The sequence below is a fragment of the Oncorhynchus gorbuscha genome, linkage group LG07 (assembly GCF_021184085.1).
Source record: "Oncorhynchus gorbuscha isolate QuinsamMale2020 ecotype Even-year linkage group LG07, OgorEven_v1.0, whole genome shotgun sequence".
NCBI lineage: Eukaryota > Metazoa > Chordata > Actinopteri > Salmoniformes > Salmonidae > Oncorhynchus > Oncorhynchus gorbuscha.
The window spans coordinates 25677564-25703390 of NC_060179.1; the positions used below are offsets into that span (position 1 = coordinate 25677564).

Consider the following 25827-nt stretch of genomic DNA (forward strand, 5'->3'; position numbering starts at 1 on the left):
GCTCATAACGAGAAAGTGTAGGCTATATAGAAACAATGACACTCAAATTGAAAATCATTAAAGGAAATAAGAATTTCTATCAGCCTTATCGTGGTGTAGATTACCTATCACATTCCAATGTTCCAGATAGTAAACAAGGCTGCATGGGATTCCTCTTAATGCAGCTCCGTACAGCCAATGGCTATTTCCACTTCAGATATAATGACGGGAGATGGTTGTGGATTTGACAGCGCTAACGCAGTTTCACCTCCAAAATGATACTAATTTCCCTCTAGTAATTACCAGTTGGAGAGCCGCTCAAGTGGATTTTTCCCACTTACCACTTGGTTACGAATGTAGCATTAGGTACAATTATTACTGCACTTTGAAACATCGGTGCAGCCAATGTGCTGGTGGGGGCTCATTAGCATATTTGGGGGCATGGTCTAAAATATATTTGTGCCAACCTTCACTGGCAATGTTGTAGCAGTTTAAGTGGTTTTATCATTATGTTGTTTAAAGTAGAGCACCTCTTTTGACATTGTCAGTACTGCAGTTTCTTTTAATAAGAACTTGTGACAATCAAGAGCCGCACTATTAAGAGGTTACTGTGCATTTTCCAGTAGCTCAATGGCAGCTGGTTCACAGGAAGTTCATGTTTAATTTTCAATCATTTACTCTCAACTATACTGAACAAAAAATACATATGCAACATGTTCCATGAGATGAAATAAAAGATCCCAGAAATTGTCTCTCTAAATGTTGTGCACAAATTTGATTACATCCCTGTTAGTGAGCATTTATCCTTTTCTAAAATAATCCTTCCACCTGGCAGGTGTGGCATATCAAGAAGCTGATTCAACAGCATGATCATTACACAGGTTCACCTTGTGCTGGGGACAATAAAAGGCCTCTCTAAAACGTGCAGTTTTGTCACACAACACAATGCCAAAGATGTCTCAAGTTTTGAGGGAGAGTGCAATTGGCATGCTGACTGTAGGAATGTCCACCAGAGCTATTGCCAGAGAATTTGTCAGTACGTCCACCTGGCCTCACAACCACGCCAGCCCAGAACCTCCACATCCAGCTTCTTCACCTGCAGGATCATCTGAGACCAGCCAGTCTGGCTATTTTAACAAATGCGTGCTCGTCGTCCTCACCTGTATCTTGACCTGACTGCAGTTCGGTATCGTATCTCACCTTTGATGGCCACTGGCATGATGGAGAACTGTGCTCTTCACGTATGGGGTCGTGTGGGCGAGCGTTTTACTGATGTCAATGTTGTGAACAGAGTGGCTGAATGATGGTTGTGGGGTTATGGTATGGGCAAGGATAAACTACGGACAACAAATAGAACTGTGTTTTAATGATGGGTATTTAGATGCACAGATATACCGTGGCGAGATCCTGAATCCCATTGTCGTGCCATTCATCTGTCGCCATCACCTCATGTTTCAGCATGATAATGCACGGCCCCATGTCGCAAGGATCTGAACACAATTCCTGGAAGCTGAAAATGTCCCAGTTCTTCCATGGCCTGTATACTCATCAGACATGTCACCGGTTGAGCATGTTTGGAATACTCTGGATCGATGTGTACCACATCGTGTTCCAGTTCACGCCAATATCCAGCAACTGTGCACAGCCACTAAGAGGTGTGGGACAACATTCCACATTCAACAGCCTGATCAACTCTATGCGAAGGAAATGTGTCGCGCTGCATGAGGCAAATGGTGGTCACACCAGATACTGACTGGTTTTATGATCCACAACTCTACCGTTTAAAAAATACTACCTGACACCAACAGATGCAGATCTGTAATCCCAGTGATGTGAAGTCCATAGATTAGGGCCTATTGAATGAATTTATTTCAATTGACTGATTTCCTTATATGAACTGTAACTCAGTCAAATCTTTGAAATTGTTGCACGTTGCATTTATATTTTTGTTCAGTATAAAGTAGTTACAAGTGGATTATTGTCAAATTCACAGTGAGTTACTGTACCTAATCAATTACACTCAGTGAGTAGTGAGTAGAACAATTACATGGTTACTAGCTATTAGTGATGGGTCGTTCGCGAACGAGTCGGCTTTAAGAGCTGGTTCTTGTAGGTGAATGTTGGGAGGCGGCTCGCTTATCAGACGATCCAATTCTATTTATAAAAATACAAAAAAAAATGAAGATATCAATAATCAAAAGATATAAATGAATAGAATGAACTCATTTAAAGAATGAAAAAAAAGTATAGGCCTAAATGCTCAAGCGCACACATTTGTTCTGACTGTCTGCTCAGATTAACAGCCTCACCTGTTGTTCATGTCAATCAGACATGCAGTGTCAACCAAAGAACCAAAGATGCGTGAGGGGAGGGCCGAGCCAACTCACTCACAGTCACACAGTTAGCAGCAGAAGAGACAGAAGGGGGACAGCTGTGAAGACAACAGCTGGAAAATGAGTCGGAAGCACAGTAGCATTTGGATGCATTTGAATAATGTAGACAATGTTAGAGCACAGTGTAGAATTTGCAAAAAACAAAATCTCATGTAAAGCCGGTTCTACACATAACCTACACCGGCATATGCGAATTGTGCACCCAACTGTGAAGTTAGCTGTAGCAGAGCTTCGAGAAACTAGCGGGCCTGCTAGAGACAGTGGTGGAGCCATTCACTCAGTCAAGTAGGCCTACTGTGCGACCCACAGCAGCGCAGTCTTCTATGGACCAGTTTATGCTATGTCTGTAGCAAAACAAGGCCAAATTGATATTGCATTGGCTAAAATGATTGCCACCGATTTCCAGCAATTTTCGATCGTGGAGGACAGAGGTTTTAGAAATTATAGCAAAAGTCTAAATCAAATGTACACAATTCCAAGCAGGAAAACCCTTTCAAAAATCATTTATTCCACAACTGTACAAGAGCACACAGGCTTCAGTGTGGGAAAGAGTTCAAAAAGCTACTGCAGTTTGCCTCACCACTGACTGCTGGGCATCAGGGGTAACCACTTCTTACATGTCAGTTACATGTCACTTCATTGAAGATTTTTCAATGTCTAGCTGTCCTCTGGACTGCTTTGAGTTCAGCAACAGACACACCTCAGAGAACTTGGCAGAGGAACTGTTGAGAGTGGCCAGAGAATGGCAAGTAGATGGAAAAGTGCTCTGTTGTGTTAGCGACAATGCAGCTAACATAAACAAAGCCATGAAAATGTTCAAATGGACCCATCATCCATGTCTTGCCCACACAATCAACCAGATTTGTAAGAGATGCTCTGAAGCTGATACAGTCCACTGTGGACAAAGTGAAAGCAGCTGTGGAATACTTCCACAAGGGCACAGTAGGTGCTGAAAAACTAAAGTCTACACAATGCCAGATGGGAATACCTGAGTTGAGGTCTAAACAAGAGTGCTCTACAGGGTGGAATTCAACATGTTATATGTTGAAGCTGTTTCTTGAGTCAAATTATTTTATGGTTATTTGGTGTCAGATATAGAAATGTCAGCTTTTAACAAGGCTGCAGAATGTTTTAAATTATTATGAACAGACCAACTTAACTGGGATGACATTCCCTATTATGGGAGACCAAATAAAATAGCTGGAAGCCACGCCTAAAATAAGCCACGCCTAAAATCTTCTGATAGGCTGCCGCTGTTAAAGTATGCTGCCATTCAGTAACCAATGTGCATGTTGACAACAGAGGAGTCAGAGAAGGTTCAGTAGGTTACTGGCAAGATTGCTAATGGCAGCAAGTGTCCCATAGGTTACTGACATTTTGCATCTCTTTTACGCTCACAGAAGCTGGTGTTGTAGCTGCACCGTAGCAGGACATTTCAGATTGCTAGCGACCAGGAGTTTATGAGTTCACATCCCATTTAAGGCGGTGTGATCACAGTACAAATGTATACAAGATTTATTTACACTTATTGAAATTCTAATACAGCAGCACACTGTAATTTTCTAGAAAACATCTTTAAGTTGGGCCTCCCGAGTGGCGCAGCCGGGGATGTCCTTGTCCCATCGTGCTCTCCCGACTCCTTGTGGGCCGGGCACCTGCAAGCTGACTTCTGTCGACAGTTGTACGGTATTTCCTCCGACACATTGGTGCGGTTGGCTTCCGGGTTAAGTGAGCAGTGTGTCCAGAAGCAGTGTGGCTTGGCACGGTTGTGTTTCCAAGGACGCATGGCTCTCGACCTCCGCCTATCCTGAGTCCGCACTGGAGTCGCAGAGATGGGACAAGACTGTAACTACCGATTGGATACCACGAAAAAGGGTTAAAAGTACAAAAATACAAACACTTTCAAGTTGTTGTGTACATGTACTTTATTTTTACTGCAACTTTAGGCGAAGTGCAGAAATGTATTCTTGAGCCTCCCGAATGGCTCAGTGGTCTAAGGCACTGCCTCACAGTGCTAGCGGTGCTACTAGAGATTATGTGTTTGAGTCCAAGCTCTGACACAGCCGGCCACGACCCATGGGTTGGCGCACAATTGGCCCAGCGTCATCCGGGTTAGGGGAGGGTTTGGCCGTCAGGGATGTTCTTGTCCCATCGTGCCCTAGCGACTCCTGTGGCGGGCCGCAATGCACGCTGACACAGTTGCCAGGTGTACAGTGTTTCCTCTGACACATTGGTGCGGCTGGCTTCCGGGTTAAGCGAGCAGTGTTTCAAGAAGCAGTGTGGCTTGGCTGGGTTGTGTTTTGGAGGACGCATGGCTCTCGACCTTCGCCTCTCCCAAGTCCATTAGGGAGTTGCAGCGATGGGACAAAACTGTAACTACCAATTGGATACAACAAAATTGGGGAGAAAAGAGGGTAAAACAATTAAATACGTTTTGTAAAAATAAATGTATTCTTGCCAATCCCCATAATGTCCACAGACCTGGTGGCACAGCAGGAACTTTCAATAGCTAGAAACCAAGAAGTTGTGAGTTCAAATCTCCAGAGTGGTTCATTTCCAAATTACAGCAATATTGTCCATTAACAGCAAAATGTTACTTTAAAAAAATGCATTAACTTGTTTTTGATTTACCATATTTTCATCGCAACTAGACAAAAGCCTCCAGGGAATCATGACATAACATTCTAAGTACGTCCTTGGGGACACCCCTGGAACAAACGGGAACTAGACAAAACCCGCAGGGGACCATGACTGTGTAAATTGAATTAATGTTAATTATGCCTTACAAAATAAAATATTCTAAATTATATTTGACAGCTGGGATTTCACGTGCTCAAATGTCACGTGTAGTGTCATGATATCACATATTGACATTTTGCATCCCATTTCACGAGATCGTGTTCTCACATGCTAAAATGTTGTCAAGCAGTTTTTCACATGTTGCTTTACATATTGTCTCATGTTATCACATTAACTTCACATGAGATCACACAAGATCACGTGTTCACATGTGAAATTCATGTGTTTTTTCTGTAATGGTATCACTGTTTCTCAGTCTCTCTCTTTCCCCCACAAACACACTCTGTTTGTCTGTCTGTTTCTCTGTCTCTGTCAATGCAGTCTGCAGCAGACTTCCCAGGATGACTTCTTCTTCCTAGACCACAGATCACCCAGTTTTCTCATTGCCTGCCCAACAAAAGTCCAGGCAGAGGCTTGTCCCAAAGGGACAAAGTCTCACCACAAACAACACACTACCGGTCTGGTGCCTTTCCACAATCTTCCAAGGATCTCAGTCCACCCACATAAAGATACATGGCATTGGCAAGCAATTAGGCTGGTGACATCTGTTTCCCACTTGTGCATAAGCATGTGCAAAACATTTGTAGGTTACATGACAGGAGGAGTGCGCACCAGCGCATTTTAAGAACTAACTATGCGAATCATGCCCCGGCCAAACTTTCAACAAGCATACCTGTGTAGCCCTAGCCTGAGCCTACAGTCAGTACAGCAGCGCGAAAAAACGCACTGTCCTGTTTCTCACATCTGTCTTCCGTCCGGACCTTTAAATAGGAGATAGGTAAACAATCTGGAGGAGGGACCCTGTCATCCACTGATACCACTCTCAGCCAATGAGCGAAAGATCCCTAATCACTGTCAAGTAACTATCTTTGCCATTGGCTTGGAGCATGAAGCGGTCGCTAGGGAGCCACTCAAGCGTCGCGCTGAGCATGGTCCGGTGCTACTGTGTAGTAAACCAAGTAGAGCGAAGCGCAGCGCGAGAGTACCTGCTACTTTTCACTTGCTACTTTCCACTATGCGCGGTGCGGTGAAGCAAACCCACCGCTCTTGACGCCCCTACTGTATATCTGGTGCGGTTATCTCTCGCTGTGTGCACAGTGCTACAGTTGTAGTTCTTAAAGGTGTTTGAATTCGACTCTCGTATAGGCTACCTATTTTAATGAATGATTGGGATTGCCCCAACGTTTATTTTCAAATAATTTACGTTTAATGCAAGACGTATAGTTTCTTCATGGCGTCTCAACAGCAGTCAAGAATTCAGTCCTATCTGGAGAAAAATAAAATTGGACCGCTGTTTGAGGTTAGTGCATTCTTCATTTCAACTAGCATATTTCACCTGTGCATGGCATTGAATGGGACAGGCATGTTTTGCTGCAAGCCTGCAATTTATCAGCATCGTAAGGCTATGCTTTGGTTTCAATGTAGAAACTTAGATTGATAAAATAGCCTACACGAAAGCGCGTACTATTAAATATAAAAACTAGGTTATACATGTATGGAAATTACAAGACCCTCTCCCTGCATTGCATTGGAAAATACAGAGAGCGCACCCCTTTCTGCCTGATGACGATCATCATCACAGATTCGATCTGCCAGCAAGATTGTAGTACGAAACCCACTCTCTGTAAATGTAGCTATTGGAAAATATCTTTATAAGGTAGCCAGTAGTGGTTGTCTTGTCGCATACTTTCCCTGGTTACCAAGCATGCATGTCCTGGTCGTAGGCATCCACCCCCCTATGATTAGAAAGAGAGAGATGTTTCTGAAAGGTCCCGACGGGTTTACAGGCAGCACAAAGTGGGCAATATCATTCTGTGGAGCTCTAGGTAAAAGCGGTCGGGATAAACTGAGGTATCACACTGACACTGTGCTTGGAGGTTCCAAGCGGCACGAATGTTCACTGAAGAGAAGCAATAATGCTTTGTTTTTTTATAGACAAAAGCACTATTAAAAGTGAGACATAGTCTAATAGAACGGAAGGATACATTATTAGGTAAATCATCTCACTCATCCTTCATCACAAAATGATCATTGCATTTCACCTGCTACAGTAATGTTTGACTTGAGATCATTGCCTGTTCTACCGTCTGACCATATTCAAATAGTGTACTGCATATATATGGCTGTTTGGCTGGAGAGTGTTGTTCTCTACCTAGCGACCTTTCTGTTTGTGTAGGGAGTTAATGTAGGTGCTATCGTACAGTATATAGGCTGAGTTGGAACATGCAGACGTGCAGAATAAAGAGCGAATTGCTGCAAGGCATCTGCCTGAAGGGGTACTGATTTAAGTGTGTGGGAAGGTTTGCATGTCTGTGTGAATCTGTTGTCTTCTGGTTTTCATTGACGTCTGTTTGAATGGTGTGTATCAGTCTGAGTTAATGACAGTATTGACTACCACAGCTATACAGCTACAGATACAGTTTTACAGTAGCGCATAATGACTACCCACTAGGCAAAACTGGTTGAATCAACATTGTTTCAATGCCATTTCAACCAAAGAAATTCAATGTGATGAATTTTCACCCAACTTTTTAACTAAATCCAATGAAATGGTGAAATGTTTTGTTGATTTCACGTTAGTTGACAACTCAACCAAAATTAAATCAAAATGAAGTCTGTGCCCAGTCGGTAGCAGCATAATAACTGGTTTTATTCTGGTAGATTCCTCATTTAAATGTATCAGTCTGAGTTACTATAACGACAGTTGTGCTTACCACACCCCATCATGTTGGTATGATAAAAAGGGTCAGTCATGCCTGTTTGCATCCCAAATGGGACCCTATGTAGCAGAGATGGTGCCATTTGAGACACATTGGCTGTTTCTCTAGACTGTGTTGGTATGATATCCCAGCTAGAAGAGTCAGTCCTGCTGGTTGTGTAGACGGTAGAGTCATATCTAATGAGAGGGTCAGATGGGGAGATTAACCCTCAGATGCTAGGGAGACACCGACGCCGCACAAACACAGACTGTTTCTCCCGAGGCTCCTCCACACACACACACATACACCATCTGCGGTAACAAAACTGAGTGTGTGTTGTGTTGCGCCGGGACATGTTTTTGTGGGAGGTTAAGAGAGAGAGCGAGAGAAATAGATACAGATAGAGAGAGAGCGACTATAGCTCTATAAACTCACATCACTGCTCCCTGCTAGCGTGACTATAGAGCTATAAACTCACATCACTGCTCCCTGCTAGTGTAATGACTATAGAGCTATAAACTCACATCACTGCTCCCTGCTAGTGTAATGACTATAGAGCTATAAACTCACATCACTGCTCCCTGATAGTGTAATGACTATAGAGCTATAAACTCACATCACTACTCCCTGCTAGTGTAATGACTATAGAGCTATAAACTCACATCACTGCTCCCTGCTAGTGTAATGACTATAGAGCTATAAACTCACATCACTGCTCCCTGCTAGTGTAATGACTATAGAGCTATAAACTCACATCACTGCTCCCTGCTAGTGTAATGACTATAGAGCTATAAACTCACATCACTGCTCCCTGCTAGTGTAATGACTATAGAGCTATAAACTCACATCACTGCTCCCTGCTAGTGTAATGACTATAGAGCTATAAACTCACATCACTGCTCCCTGCTAGTGTAATGACTATAGAGCTATAAACTCACATCACTGCTCCCTGCTAGTGTAATGACTATAGAGCTATAAACTCACATCACTGCTCCCTGCTAGTGTAATGACTATAGAGCTATAAACTCACATTACTGCTCCCTGCTAGTGTAATGACTATAGAGCTATAAACTCACATCACTACTCCCTGCTAGTGTAATGACTATAGAGCTATAAACTCACATCACTGCTCCCTGCTAGTGTAATGACTATAGAGCTATAAACTCACATCACTGCTCCCTGCTAGTGTAATGACTATAGAGCTATAAACTCACATCACTGCTCCCTGCTAGCGTGACTATAGAGCTATAAACTCACATCACTGCTCCCTGCTAGTGTAATGACTATAGAGCTATAAACTCACATCACTGCTCCCTGCTAGTGTAATGACTATAGAGCTATAAACTCACATCACTGCTCCCTGCTAGCGTGACTATAGAGCTATAAACTCACATCACTGCTTCCTGCTAGCGTGATTATAGAGCTATAAACTCAAATCACTGCTCCCTGCTAGCATGACTATAGAGCTATAAACTCACATCACTGCTCCCTGCTAGCGTGACTATAGAGCTATAAACTCACATCACTGCTCCCTGCTAGCGTGACTATAGAGCTATAAACTCACATCACTGCTCCCTGCTAGCGTGACTATAGAGCTATAAACTCAAATCACTGCTCCCTGCGAGTGTAATGACTATAGAGCTATAAACTCACATCACTGCTTCCTGCTAGCATGACTATAGAGCTATAAACTCACATCACTGCTCCCTGCTAGCGTGACTATAGAGCTATAAACTCACATCACTGCTCCCTGCTAGTGTAATGACTATAGAGCTATAAACTCACATCACTGCTCCCTGCTAGTGTAATGACTATAGAGCTATAAACTCACATCACTGCTCCCTGCTAGCATGACTATAGAGCTATAAACTCACATCACTGCTCCCTGCTAGCGTGACTATAGAGCTATAAACTCACATCACTGCTCCCTGCTAGCATGACTATAGAGCTATAAACTCACATCACTGCTTCCTGCTAGCGTGACTATAGAGCTATAAACTCACATCACTGCTCCCTGCTAGCATGACATAGAGCTATAAACTCACATCACTGCTTCCTGCTAGCGTGACTATAGAGCTATAAACTCACATCACTGCTCCCTGCTAGCGTGACTATAGAGCTATAAACTCACATCACAGCTCCCTGCGAGTGTAATGACTATAGAGCTATAAACTCACATCACTGCTCCATGCTAGCGTGACTATAGAGCTTTGAACTCAAATCACTGCTTCCTGCTAGCGTGACTATAGAGCTATAAACTCACATCACTGCTTCCTAATAGCATGACTATAGAGCTATAAACTCACATCACTGCTCCCTGCTAGCGTGACTATAGAGCTATAAACTCACATCACTGCTCCCTGCTAGTGTAATGACTATAGAGCTATAAACTCACATCACTGCTCCCTGCTAGCATGACTATAGAGCTATAAACTCACATCACTGCTTCCTGCTAGCATGACAATAGAGCTATAAACTCACATCACTGCTCCCTGCTAGTGTAATGACTATAGAGCTATAAACTCACATCACTGCTCCCTGCTAGTGTAATGACTATAGAGCTATAAACTCACATCACTGCTCCCTGCTAGTGTAATGACTATAGAGCTATAAACTCACATCACTGCTCCCTGCTAGTGTAATGACTATAGAGCTATAAACTCACATCACTGCTCCCTGCTAGTGTAATGACTATAGAGCTATAAACTCACATCACTGCTCCCTGCTAGTGTAATGACTATAGAGCTATAAACTCACATCACTGCTCCCTGCTAGTGTAATGACTATAGAGCTATAAACTCACATCACTGCTCCCTGCTAGTGTAATGACTATAGAGCTATAAACTCACATCACTGCTCCCTGCTAGTGTAATGACTATAGAGCTATAAACTCACATCACTGCTCCCTGCTAGTGTAATGACTATAGAGCTATAAACTCACATCACTGCTCCCTGCTAGTGTAATGACTATAGAGCTATAAACTCACATCACTGCTCCCTGCTAGTGTAATGACTATAGAGCTATAAACTCACATCACTGCTCCCTGCTAGTGTAATGACTATAGAGCTATAAACTCACATCACTGCTCCCTGCTAGTGTAATGACTATAGAGCTATAAACTCACATCACTGCTCCCTGCTAGTGTAATGACTATAGAGCTATAAACTCACATCACTGCTCCCTGCTAGTGTAATGACTATAGAGCTATAAACTCACATCACTGCTCCCTGCTAGTGTAATGACTATAGAGCTATAAACTCACATCACTGCTCCCTGCTAGCGTGACTATAGAGCTATAAACTCACATCACTGCTCCCTGCTAGTGTAATGACTATAGAGCTATAAACTCACATCACTGCTCCCTGCTAGCGTGACTATAGAGCTATAAACTCACATCACTGCTCCTGCTAGCGTGACTATAGAGCTATAAACTCACATCACTGCTTCCTGCTAGCGTGACTATAGAGCTATAAACTCACATCACTGCTCCCTGCTAGCGTGACTATAGAGCTATAAACTCACATCACTGCTCCCTGCTGAGTGTAATGACTATAGAGCTATAAACTCACATCACTGCTCCCTGCTAGCATGACTATAGAGCTATAAACTCACATCACTGCTCCCTGCTAGCATGACTATAGAGCTATAAACTCACATCACTGCTCCCTGCTAGTAATGACTATAGAGCTATAAACTCACATCACTGCTCCCTGCTAGTGTAATGACTATAGAGCTATAAACTCACATCACTGCTCCCTGCTAGCATGACTATAGAGCTATAAACTCACATCACTGCTCCCTGCTAGCATGACTATAGAGCTATAAACTCACATCACTGCTCCCTGCTAGCATGACTATAGAGCTATAAACTCACATCACTGCTTCCTGCTAGCATGACTATAGAGCTATAAACTCACATCACTGCTCCCTGCTAGCTAGCATGACTATAGAGCTATAAACTCACATCACTGCTCCCTGCTAGCGTGACTATAGAGCTATAAACTCACATCACTGCTCCCTGCTAGTGTAATGACTATAGAGCTATAAACTCACATCACTGCTCCCTGCTAGTGTAATGACTATAGAGCTATAAACTCACATCACTGCTCCCTGCTAGCGTGACTATAGAGCTATAAACTCATCATCTAGCGTGACTGCTATAAACTCACATCCTGCTTCCTAATAGCATGACTATAGAGCTATAAACTCACATCACTGCTCCCTGCTAGTAATGACTATAGAGCTATAAACTCACATCACTGCTCCCTGCTAGTGTAATGACTATAGAGCTATAAACTCACATCACTGCTCCCTGCTAGTGTAATGACTATAGAGCTATAAACTCACATCACTGCTTCCTGCTAGTGTAATGACTATAGAGCTATAAACTCACATCACTGCTCCCTGCTAGTGTAATGACTATAGAGCTATAAACTCACATCACTGCTCCCTGCTAGTGTAATGACTATAGAGCTATAAACTCACATCACTGCTCCCTGCTAGTGTAATGACTATAGAGCTATAAACTCACATCACTGCTCCCTGCTAGTGTAATGACTATAGAGCTATAAACTCACATCACTGCTCCCTGCTAGTGTAATGACTATAGAGCTATAAACTCACATCACTGCTCCCTGCTAGTGTAATGACTATAGAGCTATAAACTCACATCACTGCTCCCTGCTAGTGTAATGACTATAGAGCTATAAACTCACATCACTGCTCCTGCTAGTGTAATGACTATAGAGCTATAAACTCACATCACTGCTCCCTGCTAGTGTAATGACTATAGAGCTATAAACTCACATCACTGCTCCCTGCTAGTGTAATGACTATAGAGCTATAAACTCACATCACTGCTCCCTGCTAGTGTAATGACTATAGAGCTATAAACTCACATCACTGCTCCCTGCTAGTGTAATGACTATAGAGCTATAAACTCACATCACTGCTCCCTGCTAGTGCGTAATGACTATAGAGCTATAAACTCACATCACTGCTCCCTGCTAGTGTAATGACTATAGAGCTATAAACTCACATCACTGCTCCCTGCTAGCGTAATGACTATAGAGCTATAAACTCACATCACTGCTCCCTGCTAGTGTAATGACTATAGAGCTATAAACTCACATCACTGCTCCCTGCTAGTGTAATGACTATAGAGCTATAAACTCACATCACTGCTCCCTGCTAGCATGACTATAGAGCTATAAACTCACATCACTGCTCCTGCTAGCGTGACTATAGAGCTATAAACTCACATCACTGCTCCCTGCTAGCATGACTATAGAGCTATAAACTCACATCACTGCTCCCTGCTAGCGTGACTATAGAGCTATAAACTCACATCACTGCTCCCTGCTAGTGTAATGACTATAGAGCTATAAACTCACATCACTGCTCCCTGCTAGCGTGACTATAGAGCTATAAACTCACATCACTGCTTCCTGCTAGCGTGACTATAGAGCTATAAACTCACATCACTGCTCCCTGCTAGTGTAATGACTATAGAGCTATAAACTCACATCACTGCTCCCTGCTAGCATGACTATAGAGCTATAAACTCACATCACTGCTCCCTGCTAGTGTAATGACTATAGAGCTATAAACTCACATCACTGCTCCCTGCTAGCATGACTATAGAGCTATAAACTCACATCACTGCTTCCTGCTAGCATGACTATAGAGCTATAAACTCACATCACTGCTCCCTGCTAGCATGACTATAGAGCTATAAACTCACATCACTGCTCCCTGCTAGTGTAATGACTATAGAGCTATAAACTCACATCACTGCTCCCTGCTAGTGTAATGACTATAGAGCTATAAACTCACATCACTGCTCCCTGCTAGTGTAATGACTATAGAGCTATAAACTCACATCACTGCTCCCTGCTAGTGTAATGACTATAGAGCTATAAACTCACATCACTGCTTCCTGCTAGTGTAATGACTATAGAGCTATAAACTCACATCACTGCTTCCTGCTAGTAATGACTATAGAGCTATAAACTCACATCACTGCTCCCTGCTAGTGTAATGACTATAGAGCTATAAACTCACATCACTGCTCCCTGCTAGTGTAATGACTATAGAGCTATAAACTCACATCACTGCTCCCTGCTAGTGTAATGACTATAGAGCTATAAACTCACATCACTGCTCCCTGCTAGTGTAATGACTATAGAGCTATAAACTCACATCACTGCTCCCTGCTAGTGTAATGACTATAGAGCTATAAACTCACATCACTGCTCCCTGCTAGTGTAATGACTATAGAGCTATAAACTCACATCACTGCTCCCTGCTAGTGTAATGACTATAGAGCTATAAACTCACATCACTGCTCCCTGCTAGTGTAATGACTATAGAGCTATAAACTCACATCACTGCTCCCTGCTAGTGTAATGACTATAGAGCTATAAACTCACATCACTGCTCCCTGCTAGTGTAATGACTATAGAGCTATAAACTCACATCACTGCTCCCTGCTAGTGTAATGACTATAGAGCTATAAACTCACATCACTGCTCCCTGCTAGTGTAATGACTATAGAGCTATAAACTCACATCACTGCTCCCTGCTAGTGTAATGACTATAGAGCTATAAACTCACATCACTGCTCCCTGACTAGCTATAAACTCACATCACTGCTCCCTGACTATAGAGCTATAAACTCACATCACTGCTCCCTGCTAGTGTAATGACTATAGAGCTATAAACTCACATCACTGCTCCCTGCTAGCGTAATGACTATAGAGCTATAAACTCACATCACTGCTCCCTGCTAGTGTAATGACTATAGAGCTATAAACTCACATCACTGCTCCCTGCTAGCGTGACTATAGAGCTATAAACTCAAATCACTGCTTCCTGCTAGCGTGACTATAGAGCTATAAACTCACATCACTGCTTCCTGCTAGCATGACTATAGAGCTATAAACTCACATCACTGCTCCTGCTAGCGTGACTATAGAGCTATAAACTCACATCACTGCTTCACTGCTCCATGCTAGCATGACATGACTATAGAGCTATAAACTCACATCACTGCTCCCTGCTAGCATGACTATAGAGCTATAAACTCACATCACTGCTCCCTGCTAGTGTAATGACTATAGAGCTATAAACTCACATCACTGCTCCCTGCTAGCATGACTATAGAGCTATAAACTCACATCACTGCTCCCTGCTAGCATGACAATAGAGCTATAAACTCACATCACTGCTCCCTGCTAGATGACTATAGATAAACTCACATCACTGCTCCCTGCTAGTGTAATGACTATAGAGCTATAAACTCACATCACTGCTCCCTGCTAGTGTAATGACTATAGAGCTATAAACTCACATCACTGCTCCCTGCTAGTGTAATGACTATAGAGCTATAAACTCACATCACTGCTCCCTGCTAGTGTAATGACTATAGAGCTATAAACTCACATCACTGCTCCCTGCTAGTGTAATGACTATAGAGCTATAAACTCACATCACTGCTCCCTGCTAGTGTAATGACTATAGAGCTATAAACTCACATCACTGCTCCCTGCTAGTGTAATGACTATAGAGCTATAAACTCACATCACTGCTCCCTGCTAGTGTAATGACTATAGAGCTATAAACTCACATCACTGCTCCCTGCTAGTGTAATGACTATAGAGCTATAAACTCACATCACTGCTCCCTGCTAGTGTAATGACTATAGAGCTATAAACTCACATCACTGCTCCCTGCTAGTGTAATGACTATAGAGCTATAAACTCACATCACTGCTCCCTGCTAGTGTAATGACTATAGAGCTATAAACTCACATCACTGCTCCCTGCTAGTGTAATGACTATAGAGCTATAAACTCACATCACTGCTCCCTGCTAGCGTGACTATAGAGCTATAAACTCACATCACTGCTCCCTGCTAGTGTAATGACTATAGAGCTATAAACTCACATCACTGCTCCCTGCTAGTGTAATGACTATAGAGCTATAAACTCACATCACTGCTCCCTGCTAGCGTGACTATAGAGCTATAAACTCACATCACTGCTTCCTGCTTGATTATAGAGCTATAAACTCAAATCACTGCTCCCTGCTAGCATGACTATAGAGCTATAAACTCACATCACTGCTCCCTGCTAGCGTGACTATAGAGCTATAAACTCACATCACTGCTCCCTGCTAGCGTGACTATAGAGCTATAAACTCACATCACTGCTCCCTGCTAGCGTGACTATAGAGCTATAAACTCAAATCACTGCTCCCTGCGAGTGTAATGACTATAGAGCTATAAACTCACATCACTGCTTCCTGCTAGCATGACTATAGAGCTATAAACTCACATCACTGCTCCCTGCTAGCGTGACTATAGAGCTATAAACTCACATCACTGCTCCCTGCTAGTGTAATGACTATAGAGCTATAAACTCACATCACTGCTCCCTGCTAGTGTAATGACTATAGAGCTATAAACTCACATCACTGCTCCCTGCTAGCATGACTATAGAGCTATAAACTCACATATAGCGTGACTAGAGCTATAAACTCACATCACTGCTCCCTGCTAGCATGACTATAGAGCTATAAACTCACATCACTGCTTCCTGCTAGCGTGACTATAGAGCTATAAACTCACATCACTGCTCCCTGCTAGCATGACATAGAGCTATAAACTCACATCACTGCTTCCTGCTAGCGTGACTATAGAGCTATAAACTCACATCACTGCTCCCTGCTAGCGTGACTATAGAGCTATAAACTCACATCACTGCTCCCTGCGAGTGTAATGACTATAGAGCTATAAACTCACATCACTGCTCCATGCTAGCGTGACTATAGAGCTTTGAACTCAAATCACTGCTTCCTGCTAGCGTGACTATAGAGCTATAAACTCACATCACTGCTTCCTAATAGCATGACTATAGAGCTATAAACTCACATCACTGCTCCCTGCTAGCGTGACTATAGAGCTATAAACTCACATCACTGCTCCCTGCTAGTGTAATGACTATAGAGCTATAAACTCACATCACTGCTCCCTGCTAGCATGACTATAGAGCTATAAACTCACATCACTGCTTCCTGCTAGCATGACAATAGAGCTATAAACTCACATCACTGCTCCCTGCTAGCATGACTATAGAGCTATAAACTCACATCACTGCTCCCTGCTAGTGTAATGACTATAGAGCTATAAACTCACATCACTGCTCCCTGCTAGTGTAATGACTATAGAGCTATAAACTCACATCACTGCTCCCTTCTAGTGTAATGACTATAGAGCTATAAACTCACATCACTGCTCCCTGCTAGTGTAATGACTATAGAGCTATAAACTCACATCACTGCTCCCTGCTAGTGTAATGACTATAGAGCTATAAACTCACATCACTGCTCCCTGCTAGTGTAATGACTATAGAGCTATAAACTCACATCACTGCTCCCTGCTAGTGTAATGACTATAGAGCTATAAACTCACATCACTGCTCCCTGCTAGTGTAATGACTATAGAGCTATAAACTCACATCACTGCTCCCTGCTAGTGTAATGACTATAGAGCTATAAACTCACATCACTGCTCCCTGCTAGTGTAATGACTATAGAGCTATAAACTCACATCACTACTCCCTGCTAGTGTAATGACTATAGAGCTATAAACTCACATCACTGCTCCCTGCTAGTGTAATGACTATAGAGCTATAAACTCACATCACTGCTCCCTGCTAGTGTAATGACTATAGAGCTATAAACTCACATCACTGCTCCCTGCTAGCGTGACTATCCTGGTCCTGTGTAGCTCAGTTGGTAGAGCATGGCGCTTGTAACGCCAGGGTAGTGGGTTCGATCCCCGGGACCACCCATACGTAGAATGTATGCACGCATGACTGTAAGTCGCTTTGGATAAAAGCGTCTGCTAAATGGCATATATTTTATATATATATATATACTATAGAGCTATAAACTCACATCACTGCTCCCTGCTAGTGTAATGACTATAGAGCTATAAACTCACATCACTGCTCCCTGCTAGTGTAATGACTATAGAGCTATAAACTCACATCACTGCTCCCTGCTAGCGTGACTATAGAGCTATAAACTCACATCACTGCTTCCTGCTAGCGTGATTATAGAGCTATAAACTCAAATCACTGCTCCCTGCTAGCATGACTATAGAGCTATAAACTCACATCACTGCTCCCTGCTAGCGTGACTATAGAGCTATAAACTCACATCACTGCTCCCTGCTAGCGTGACTATAGAGCTATAAACTCACATCACTGCTCCCTGCTAGCGTGACTATAGAGCTATAAACTCAAATCACTGCTCCCTGCGAGTGTAATGACTATAGAGCTATAAACTCACATCACTGCTTCCTGCTAGCATGACTATAGAGCTATAAACTCACATCACTGCTCCCTGCTAGCGTGACTATAGAGCTATAAACTCACATCACTGCTCCCTGCTAGTGTAATGACTATAGAGCTATAAACTCACATCACTGCTCCCTGCTAGTGTAATGACTATAGAGCTATAAACTCACATCACTGCTCCCTGCTAGCATGACTATAGAGCTATAAACTCACATCACTGCTCCCTGCTAGCGTGACTATAGAGCTATAAACTCACATCACTGCTCCCTGCTAGCATGACTATAGAGCTATAAACTCACATCACTGCTTCCTGCTAGCGTGACTATAGAGCTATAAACTCACATCACTGCTCCCTGCTAGCATGACATAGAGCTATAAACTCACATCACTGCTTCCTGCTAGCGTGACTATAGAGCTATAAACTCACATCACTGCTCCCTGCTAGCGTGACTATAGAGCTATAAACTCACATCACTGCTCCCTGCGAGTGTAATGACTATAGAGATATAAACTCACATCACTGCTCCATGCTAGCGTGACTATAGAGCTTTGAACTCAAATCACTGCTTCCTGCTAGCGTGACTATAGAGCTATAAACTCACATCACTCCTTCCTGCTAGCATGACTATAGAGCTATAAACTCACATCACTGCTCCCTGCTAGCGTGACTATAGAGCTATAAACTCACATCACTGCTCCCTGCTAGTGTAATGACTATAGAGCTATAAACTCACATCACTGCTCCCTGCTAGCATGACTATAGAGCTATAAACTCACATCACTGCTTCCTGCTAGCGTGACAATAGAGCTATAAACTCACATCACTGCTCCCTGCTAGCATGACTATAGAGCTATAAACTCACATCACTGCTTCCTGCTAGCGTGACTATAGAGCTATAAACTCACATCACTGCTCCCTGCTAGCATGACATAGAGCTATAAACTCACATCACTGCTTCCTGCTAGCGTGACTATAGAGCTATAAACTCACATCACTGCTCCCTGCTAGCGTGACTATAGAGCTATAAACTCACATCACTGCTCCCTGCGAGTGTAATGACTATAGAGATATAAACTCACATCACTGCTCCATGCTAGCGTGACTATAGAGCTTTGAACTCAAATCACTGCTTCCTGCTAGCGTGACTATAGAGCTATAAACTCACATCACTGCTTCCTGCTAGCATGACTATAGAGCTATAAACTCACATCACTGCTCCCTGCTAGCGTGACTATAGAGCTATAAACTCACATCACTGCTCCCTGCTAGTGTAATGACTATAGAGCTATAAACTCACATCACTGCTCCCTGCTAGCATGACTATAGAGCTATAAACTCACATCACTGCTTCCTGCTAGCGTGACTATAGAGCTATAAACTCACATCACTGCTCCCTGCTAGCATGACTATAGAGCTATAAACTCACATCACTGCTCCCTGCTAGTGTAATGACTATAGAGCTATAAACTCACATCACTGCTCCCTGCTAGTGTAATGACTATAGAGCTATAAACTCACATCACTGCTCCCTGCTAGCATGACTATAGAGCTATAAACTCACATCACTGCTCCCTGCTAGCGTGACTATAGAGCTATAAACTCACATCACTGCTCCCTGCTAGTGTAATGACTATAGAGCTATAAACTCACATCACTGCTCCCTGCTAGCATGACTATAGAGCTATAAACTCACATCACTCCTTCCTGCTAGCATGACTATAGAGCTATAAACTCACATCACTGCTCCCTGCTAGCGTGACTATAGAGCTATAAACTCACATCACTGCTCCCTGCTAGTGTAATGACTATAGAGCTATAAACTCACATCACTGCTCCCTGCTAGTGTAATGACTATAGAGCTATAAACTCACATCACTGCTCCCTGCTAGTGTAATGACTATAGAGCTATAAACTCACATCACTGCTCCCTGCTAGTGTAATGACTATAGAGCTATAAACTCACATCACTGCTCCCTGCTAGTGTAATGACTATAGAGCTATAAACTCACATCACTGCTCCCTGCTAGTGTAATGACTATAGAGCTATAAACTCACATCACTGCTCCCTGCTAGTGTAATGACTATAGAGCTATAAACTCACATCACTGCTCCCTGCTAGTGTAATGACTATAGAGCTATAAACTCACATCACTGCTCCCTGCTAGTGTAATGACTATAGAGCTATAAACTCACATCACTGCTCCCTGCTAGCGTGACTATAGAGCTATAAACTCACATCACTGCTCCCTGCTAGTGTAATGACTATAGAGCTATAAACTCACATCACTGCTCCCTGCTAGTGTAATGACTATAGAGCTATAAACTCACATCACTGCTCCCTGCTAGCGTGACTATAGAGCTATAAACTCACATCACTGCTTCCTGCTAGCGTGATTATAGAGCTATAAACTCAAATCACTGCTCCCTGCTAGCATGACTATAGAGCTATAAACTCACATCACTGCTCCCTGCTAGCGTGACTATAGAGCTATAAACTCACATCACTGCTCCCTGCTAGCGTGACTATAGAGCTATAAACTCACATCACTGCTCCCTGCTAGCGTGACTATAGAGCTATAAACTCAAATCACTGCTCCCTGCTAGTGTAATGACTATAGAGCTATAAACTCACATCACTGCTTCCTGCTAGCATGACTATAGAGCTATAAACTCACATCACTGCTCCCTGCTAGCGTGACTATAGAGCTATAAACTCACATCACTGCTCCCTGCTAGTGTAATGACTATAGAGCTATAAACTCACATCACTGCTCCCTGCTAGTGTAATGACTATAGAGCTATAAACTCACATCACTGCTCCCTGCTAGCATGACTATAGAGCTATAAACTCACATCACTGCTCCCTGCTAGCGTGACTATAGAGCTATAAACTCACATCACTGCTCCCTGCTAGCATGACTATAGAGCTATAAACTCACATCACTGCTTCCTGCTAGTGTAATGACTATAGAGCTATAAACTCACATCACTGCTCCCTGCTAGCATGACTATAGAGCTATAAACTCACATCACTGCTTCCTGCTAGCGTGACTATAGAGCTATAAACTCACATCACTGCTCCCTGCTAGCGTGTGACTATAGAGCTATAAACTCACATCACTGCTCCCTGCTAGTGTAATGACTATAGAGCTATAAACTCACATCACTGCTCCCTGCTAGCATGACTATAGAGCTATAAACTCACATCACTGCTTCCTGCTAGCGTGACTATAGAGCTATAAACTCACATCACTGCTCCCTGCTAGCATGACTATAGAGCTATAAACTCACATCACTGCTCCTGCTAGCGTGACTATAGAGCTATAAACTCACATCACTGCTCCCTGCTAGCATGACTATAGAGCTATAAACTCACATCACTGCTTCCTGCTAGCGTGACTATAGAGCTATAAACTCACATCACTGCTCCCTGCTAGCGTGACTATAGAGCTATAAACTCACATCACTGCTCCCTGCGAGTGTAATGACTATAGAGATATAAACTCACATCACTGCTCCATGCTAGTGTGACTATAGAGCTTTGAACTCAAATCACTGCTTCCTGCTAGCGTGACTATAGAGCTATAAACTCACATCACTGCTTCCTGCTAGCATGACTATAGAGCTATAAACTCACATCACTGCTCCCTGCTAGCGTGACTATAGAGCTATAAACTCACATCACTGCTCCCTGCTAGTGTAATGACTATAGAGCTATAAACTCACATCACTGCTCCCTGCTAGCATGACTATAGAGCTATAAACTCACATCACTGCTTCCTGCTAGCGTGACAATAGAGCTATAAACTCACATCACTGCTCCCTGCTAGCATGACTATAGAGCTATAAACTCACATCACTGCTCCCTGCTAGTGTAATGACTATAGAGCTATAAACTCACATCACTGCTCCCTGCTAGTGTAATGACTATAGAGCTATAAACTCACATCACTGCTCCCTGCTAGTGTAATGACTATAGAGCTATAAACTCACATCACTGCTCCCTGCTAGTGTAATGACTATAGAGCTATAAACTCACATCACTGCTCCCTGCTAGTGTAATGACTATAGAGCTATAAACTCACATCACTGCTCCCTGCTAGTGTAATGACTATAGAGCTATAAACTCACATCACTGCTCCCTGCTAGTGTAATGACTATAGAGCTATAAACTCACATCACTGCTCCCTGCTAGTGTAATGACTATAGAGCTATAAACTCACATCACTGCTCCCTGCTAGTGTAATGACTATAGAGCTATAAACTCACATCACTGCTCCCTGCTAGCGTGACTATAGAGCTATAAACTCACATCACTGCTCCCTGCTAGTGTAATGACTATAGAGCTATAAACTCACATCACTGCTCCCTGCTAGTGTAATGACTATAGAGCTATAAACTCACATCACTGCTCCCTGCTAGCGTGACTATAGAGCTATAAACTCACATCACTGCTTCCTGCTAGCGTGATTATAGAGCTATAAACTCAAATCACTGCTCCCTGCTAGCATGACTATAGAGCTATAAACTCACATCACTGCTCCCTGCTAGCGTGACTATAGAGCTATAAACTCACATCACTGCTCCCTGCTAGCGTGACTATAGAGCTATAAACTCACATCACTGCTCCCTGCTAGCGTGACTATAGAGCTATAAACTCAAATCACTGCTCCCTGCGAGTGTAATGACTATAGAGCTATAAACTCACATCACTGCTTCCTGCTAGCATGACTATAGAGCTATAAACTCACATCACTGCTCCCTGCTAGCGTGACTATAGAGCTATAAACTCACATCACTGCTCCCTGCTAGTGTAATGACTATAGAGCTATAAACTCACATCACTGCTCCCTGCTAGCATGACTATAGAGCTATAAACTCACATCACTGCTCCCTGCTAGCGTGACTATAGAGCTATAAACTCACATCACTGCTCCCTGATAGCATGACTATAGAGCTATAAACTCACATCACTGCTTCCTGATGGCGTGACTATAGAGCTGTAAACTCACATCACTGCTCCCTGCTAGCATGACATAGAGCTATAAACTCACATCACTGCTTCCTGCTAGCGTGACTATAGAGCTATAAACTCACATCACTGCTCCCTGCTAGTGTAATGACTATAGAGCTATAAACTCACATCACTGCTCCCTGCTAGTGTAATGACTATAGAGCTATAAACTCACATCACTGCTCCCTGCTAGTGTAATGACTATAGAGCTATAAACTCACATCACTGCTCCCTGCTAGTGTAATGACTATAGAGCTATAAACTCACATCACTGCTCCCTGCTAGTGTAATGACTATAGAGCTATAAACTCACATCACTGCTCTAGTGTAATGACTATAGAGCTATAAACTCACATCACTGCTCCCTGCTAGTGTGACTATAGAGCTATAAACTCACATCACTGCTCCCTGCTAGTGTAATGACTATAGAGCTATAAACTCACATCACTGCTCCCTGCTAGTGTAATGACTATAGAGCTATAAACTCACATCACTGCTCCCTGCTAGCGTGACTATAGAGCTATAAACTCACATCACTGCTTCCTGCTAGCGTGATTATAGAGCTATAAACTCAAATCACTGCTCCCTGCTAGCATGACTATAGAGCTATAAACTCACATCACTGCTCCCCCTGCATCACTGCGTGACTATAGAGCTATAAACTCACATCACTGCTCCCTGCTAGCGTGACTATAGAGCTATAAACTCACATCACTGCTCCCTGCTAGCGTGACTATAGAGCTATAAACTCAAATCACTGCTCCCTGCGAGTGTAATGACTATAGAGCTATAAACTCACATCACTGCTTCCTGCTAGCATGACTATAGAGCTATAAACTCACATCACTGCTCCCTGCTAGCGTGACTATAGAGCTATAAACTCACATCACTGCTCCCTGCTAGTGTAATGACTATAGAGCTATAAACTCACATCACTGCTCCCTGCTAGCATGACTATAGAGCTATAAACTCACATCACTGCTCCCTGCTAGCGTGACTATAGAGCTATAAACTCACATCACTGCTCCCTGCTAGCATGACTATAGAGCTATAAACTCACATCACTGCTTCCTGATGGCGTGACTATAGAGCTGTAAACTCACATCACTGCTCCCTGCTAGCATGACATAGAGCTATAAACTCACATCACTGCTTCCTGCTAGCGTGACTATAGAGCTATAAACTCACATCACTGCTCCCTGCTAGCGTGACTATAGAGCTATAAACTCACATCACTGCTCCCTGCGAGTGTAATGACTATAGAGATATAAACTCACATCACTGCTCCATGCTAGCGTGACTATAGAGCTTTGAACTCAAATCACTGCTTCCTGCTAGCGTGACTATAGAGCTATAAACTCACATCACTCCTTCCTGCTAGCATGACTATAGAGCTATAAACTCACATCACTGCTCCCTGCTAGCGTGACTATAGAGCTATAAACTCACATCACTGCTCCCTGCTAGTGTAATGACTATAGAGCTATAAACTCACATCACTGCTCCCTGCTAGCATGACTATAGAGCTATAAACTCACATCACTGCTTCCTGCTAGCGTGACAATAGAGCTATAAACTCACATCACTGCTCCCTGCTAGCATGACTATAGAGCTATAAACTCACATCACTGCTCCCTGCGAGTGTAATGACTATAGAGATATAAACTCACATCACTGCTCCCTGCTAGCGTGACTATAGAGCTTTGAACTCAAATCACTGCTTCCTGCTAGCGTGACTATAGAGCTATAAACTCAAATCACTGCTCCCTGCTAGTGTAATGACTATAGAGCTATAAACTCACATCACTGCTCCCTGCTAGTGTAATGACTATAGAGCTATAAACTCACATCACTGCTCCCTGCTAGCATGACTATAGAGCTATAAACTCACATCACTGCTCCCTGCTAGCGTGACTATAGAGCTATAAACTCACATCACTGCTCCCTGCTAGCATGACTATAGAGCTATAAACTCACATCACTGCTTCCTGCTAGCGTGACTATAGAGCTATAAACTCACATCACTGCTCCCTGCTAGCATGACATAGAGCTATAAACTCACATCACTGCTTCCTGCTAGCGTGACTATAGAGCTATAAACTCACATCACTGCTCCCTGCGAGTGTAATGACTATAGAGATATAAACTCACATCACTGCTCCATGCTAGCGTGACTATAGAGCTTTGAACTCAAATCACTGCTTCCTGCTAGCGTGACTATAGAGCTATAAACTCACATCACTGCTTCCTGCTAGCATGACTATAGAGCTATAAACTCACATCACTGCTCCCTGCTAGCGTGACTATAGAGCTATAAACTCACATCACTGCTCCCTGCTAGTGTAATGACTATAGAGCTATAAACTCACATCACTGCTCCCTGCTAGCATGACTATAGAGCTATAAACTCACATCACTGCTTCCTGCTAGCGTGACAATAGAGCTATACACTCACATCACTGCTCCCTGCTAGCATGACTATAGAGCTATAAACTCACATCACTGCTCCCTGCTAGTGTAATGACTATAGAGCTATAAACTCACATCACTGCTCCCTGCTAGTGTAATGACTATAGAG

At 43.0% G+C, this 25827-nt stretch overlaps 1 protein-coding gene across 2 annotated transcripts in view; it reads left to right on the forward strand.

The window, feature by feature from the left end:
* The first annotated feature begins 6144 nt into the window (after positions 1-6144).
* The window catches only part of LOC124039703 (uncharacterized protein C8orf34 homolog), a 198383-nt gene continuing 178700 nt past the window's right edge, over positions 6145-25827 (forward strand). For both annotated transcript variants that reach the window (XM_046355955.1, XM_046355956.1), the window contains exon 1: positions 6145-6471. In XM_046355955.1, coding sequence (XP_046211911.1) covers positions 6403-6471 — 69 coding nt within the window. In that variant the 5' untranslated portion in view covers positions 6145-6402. The remainder of the gene's footprint in view (positions 6472-25827) is intronic.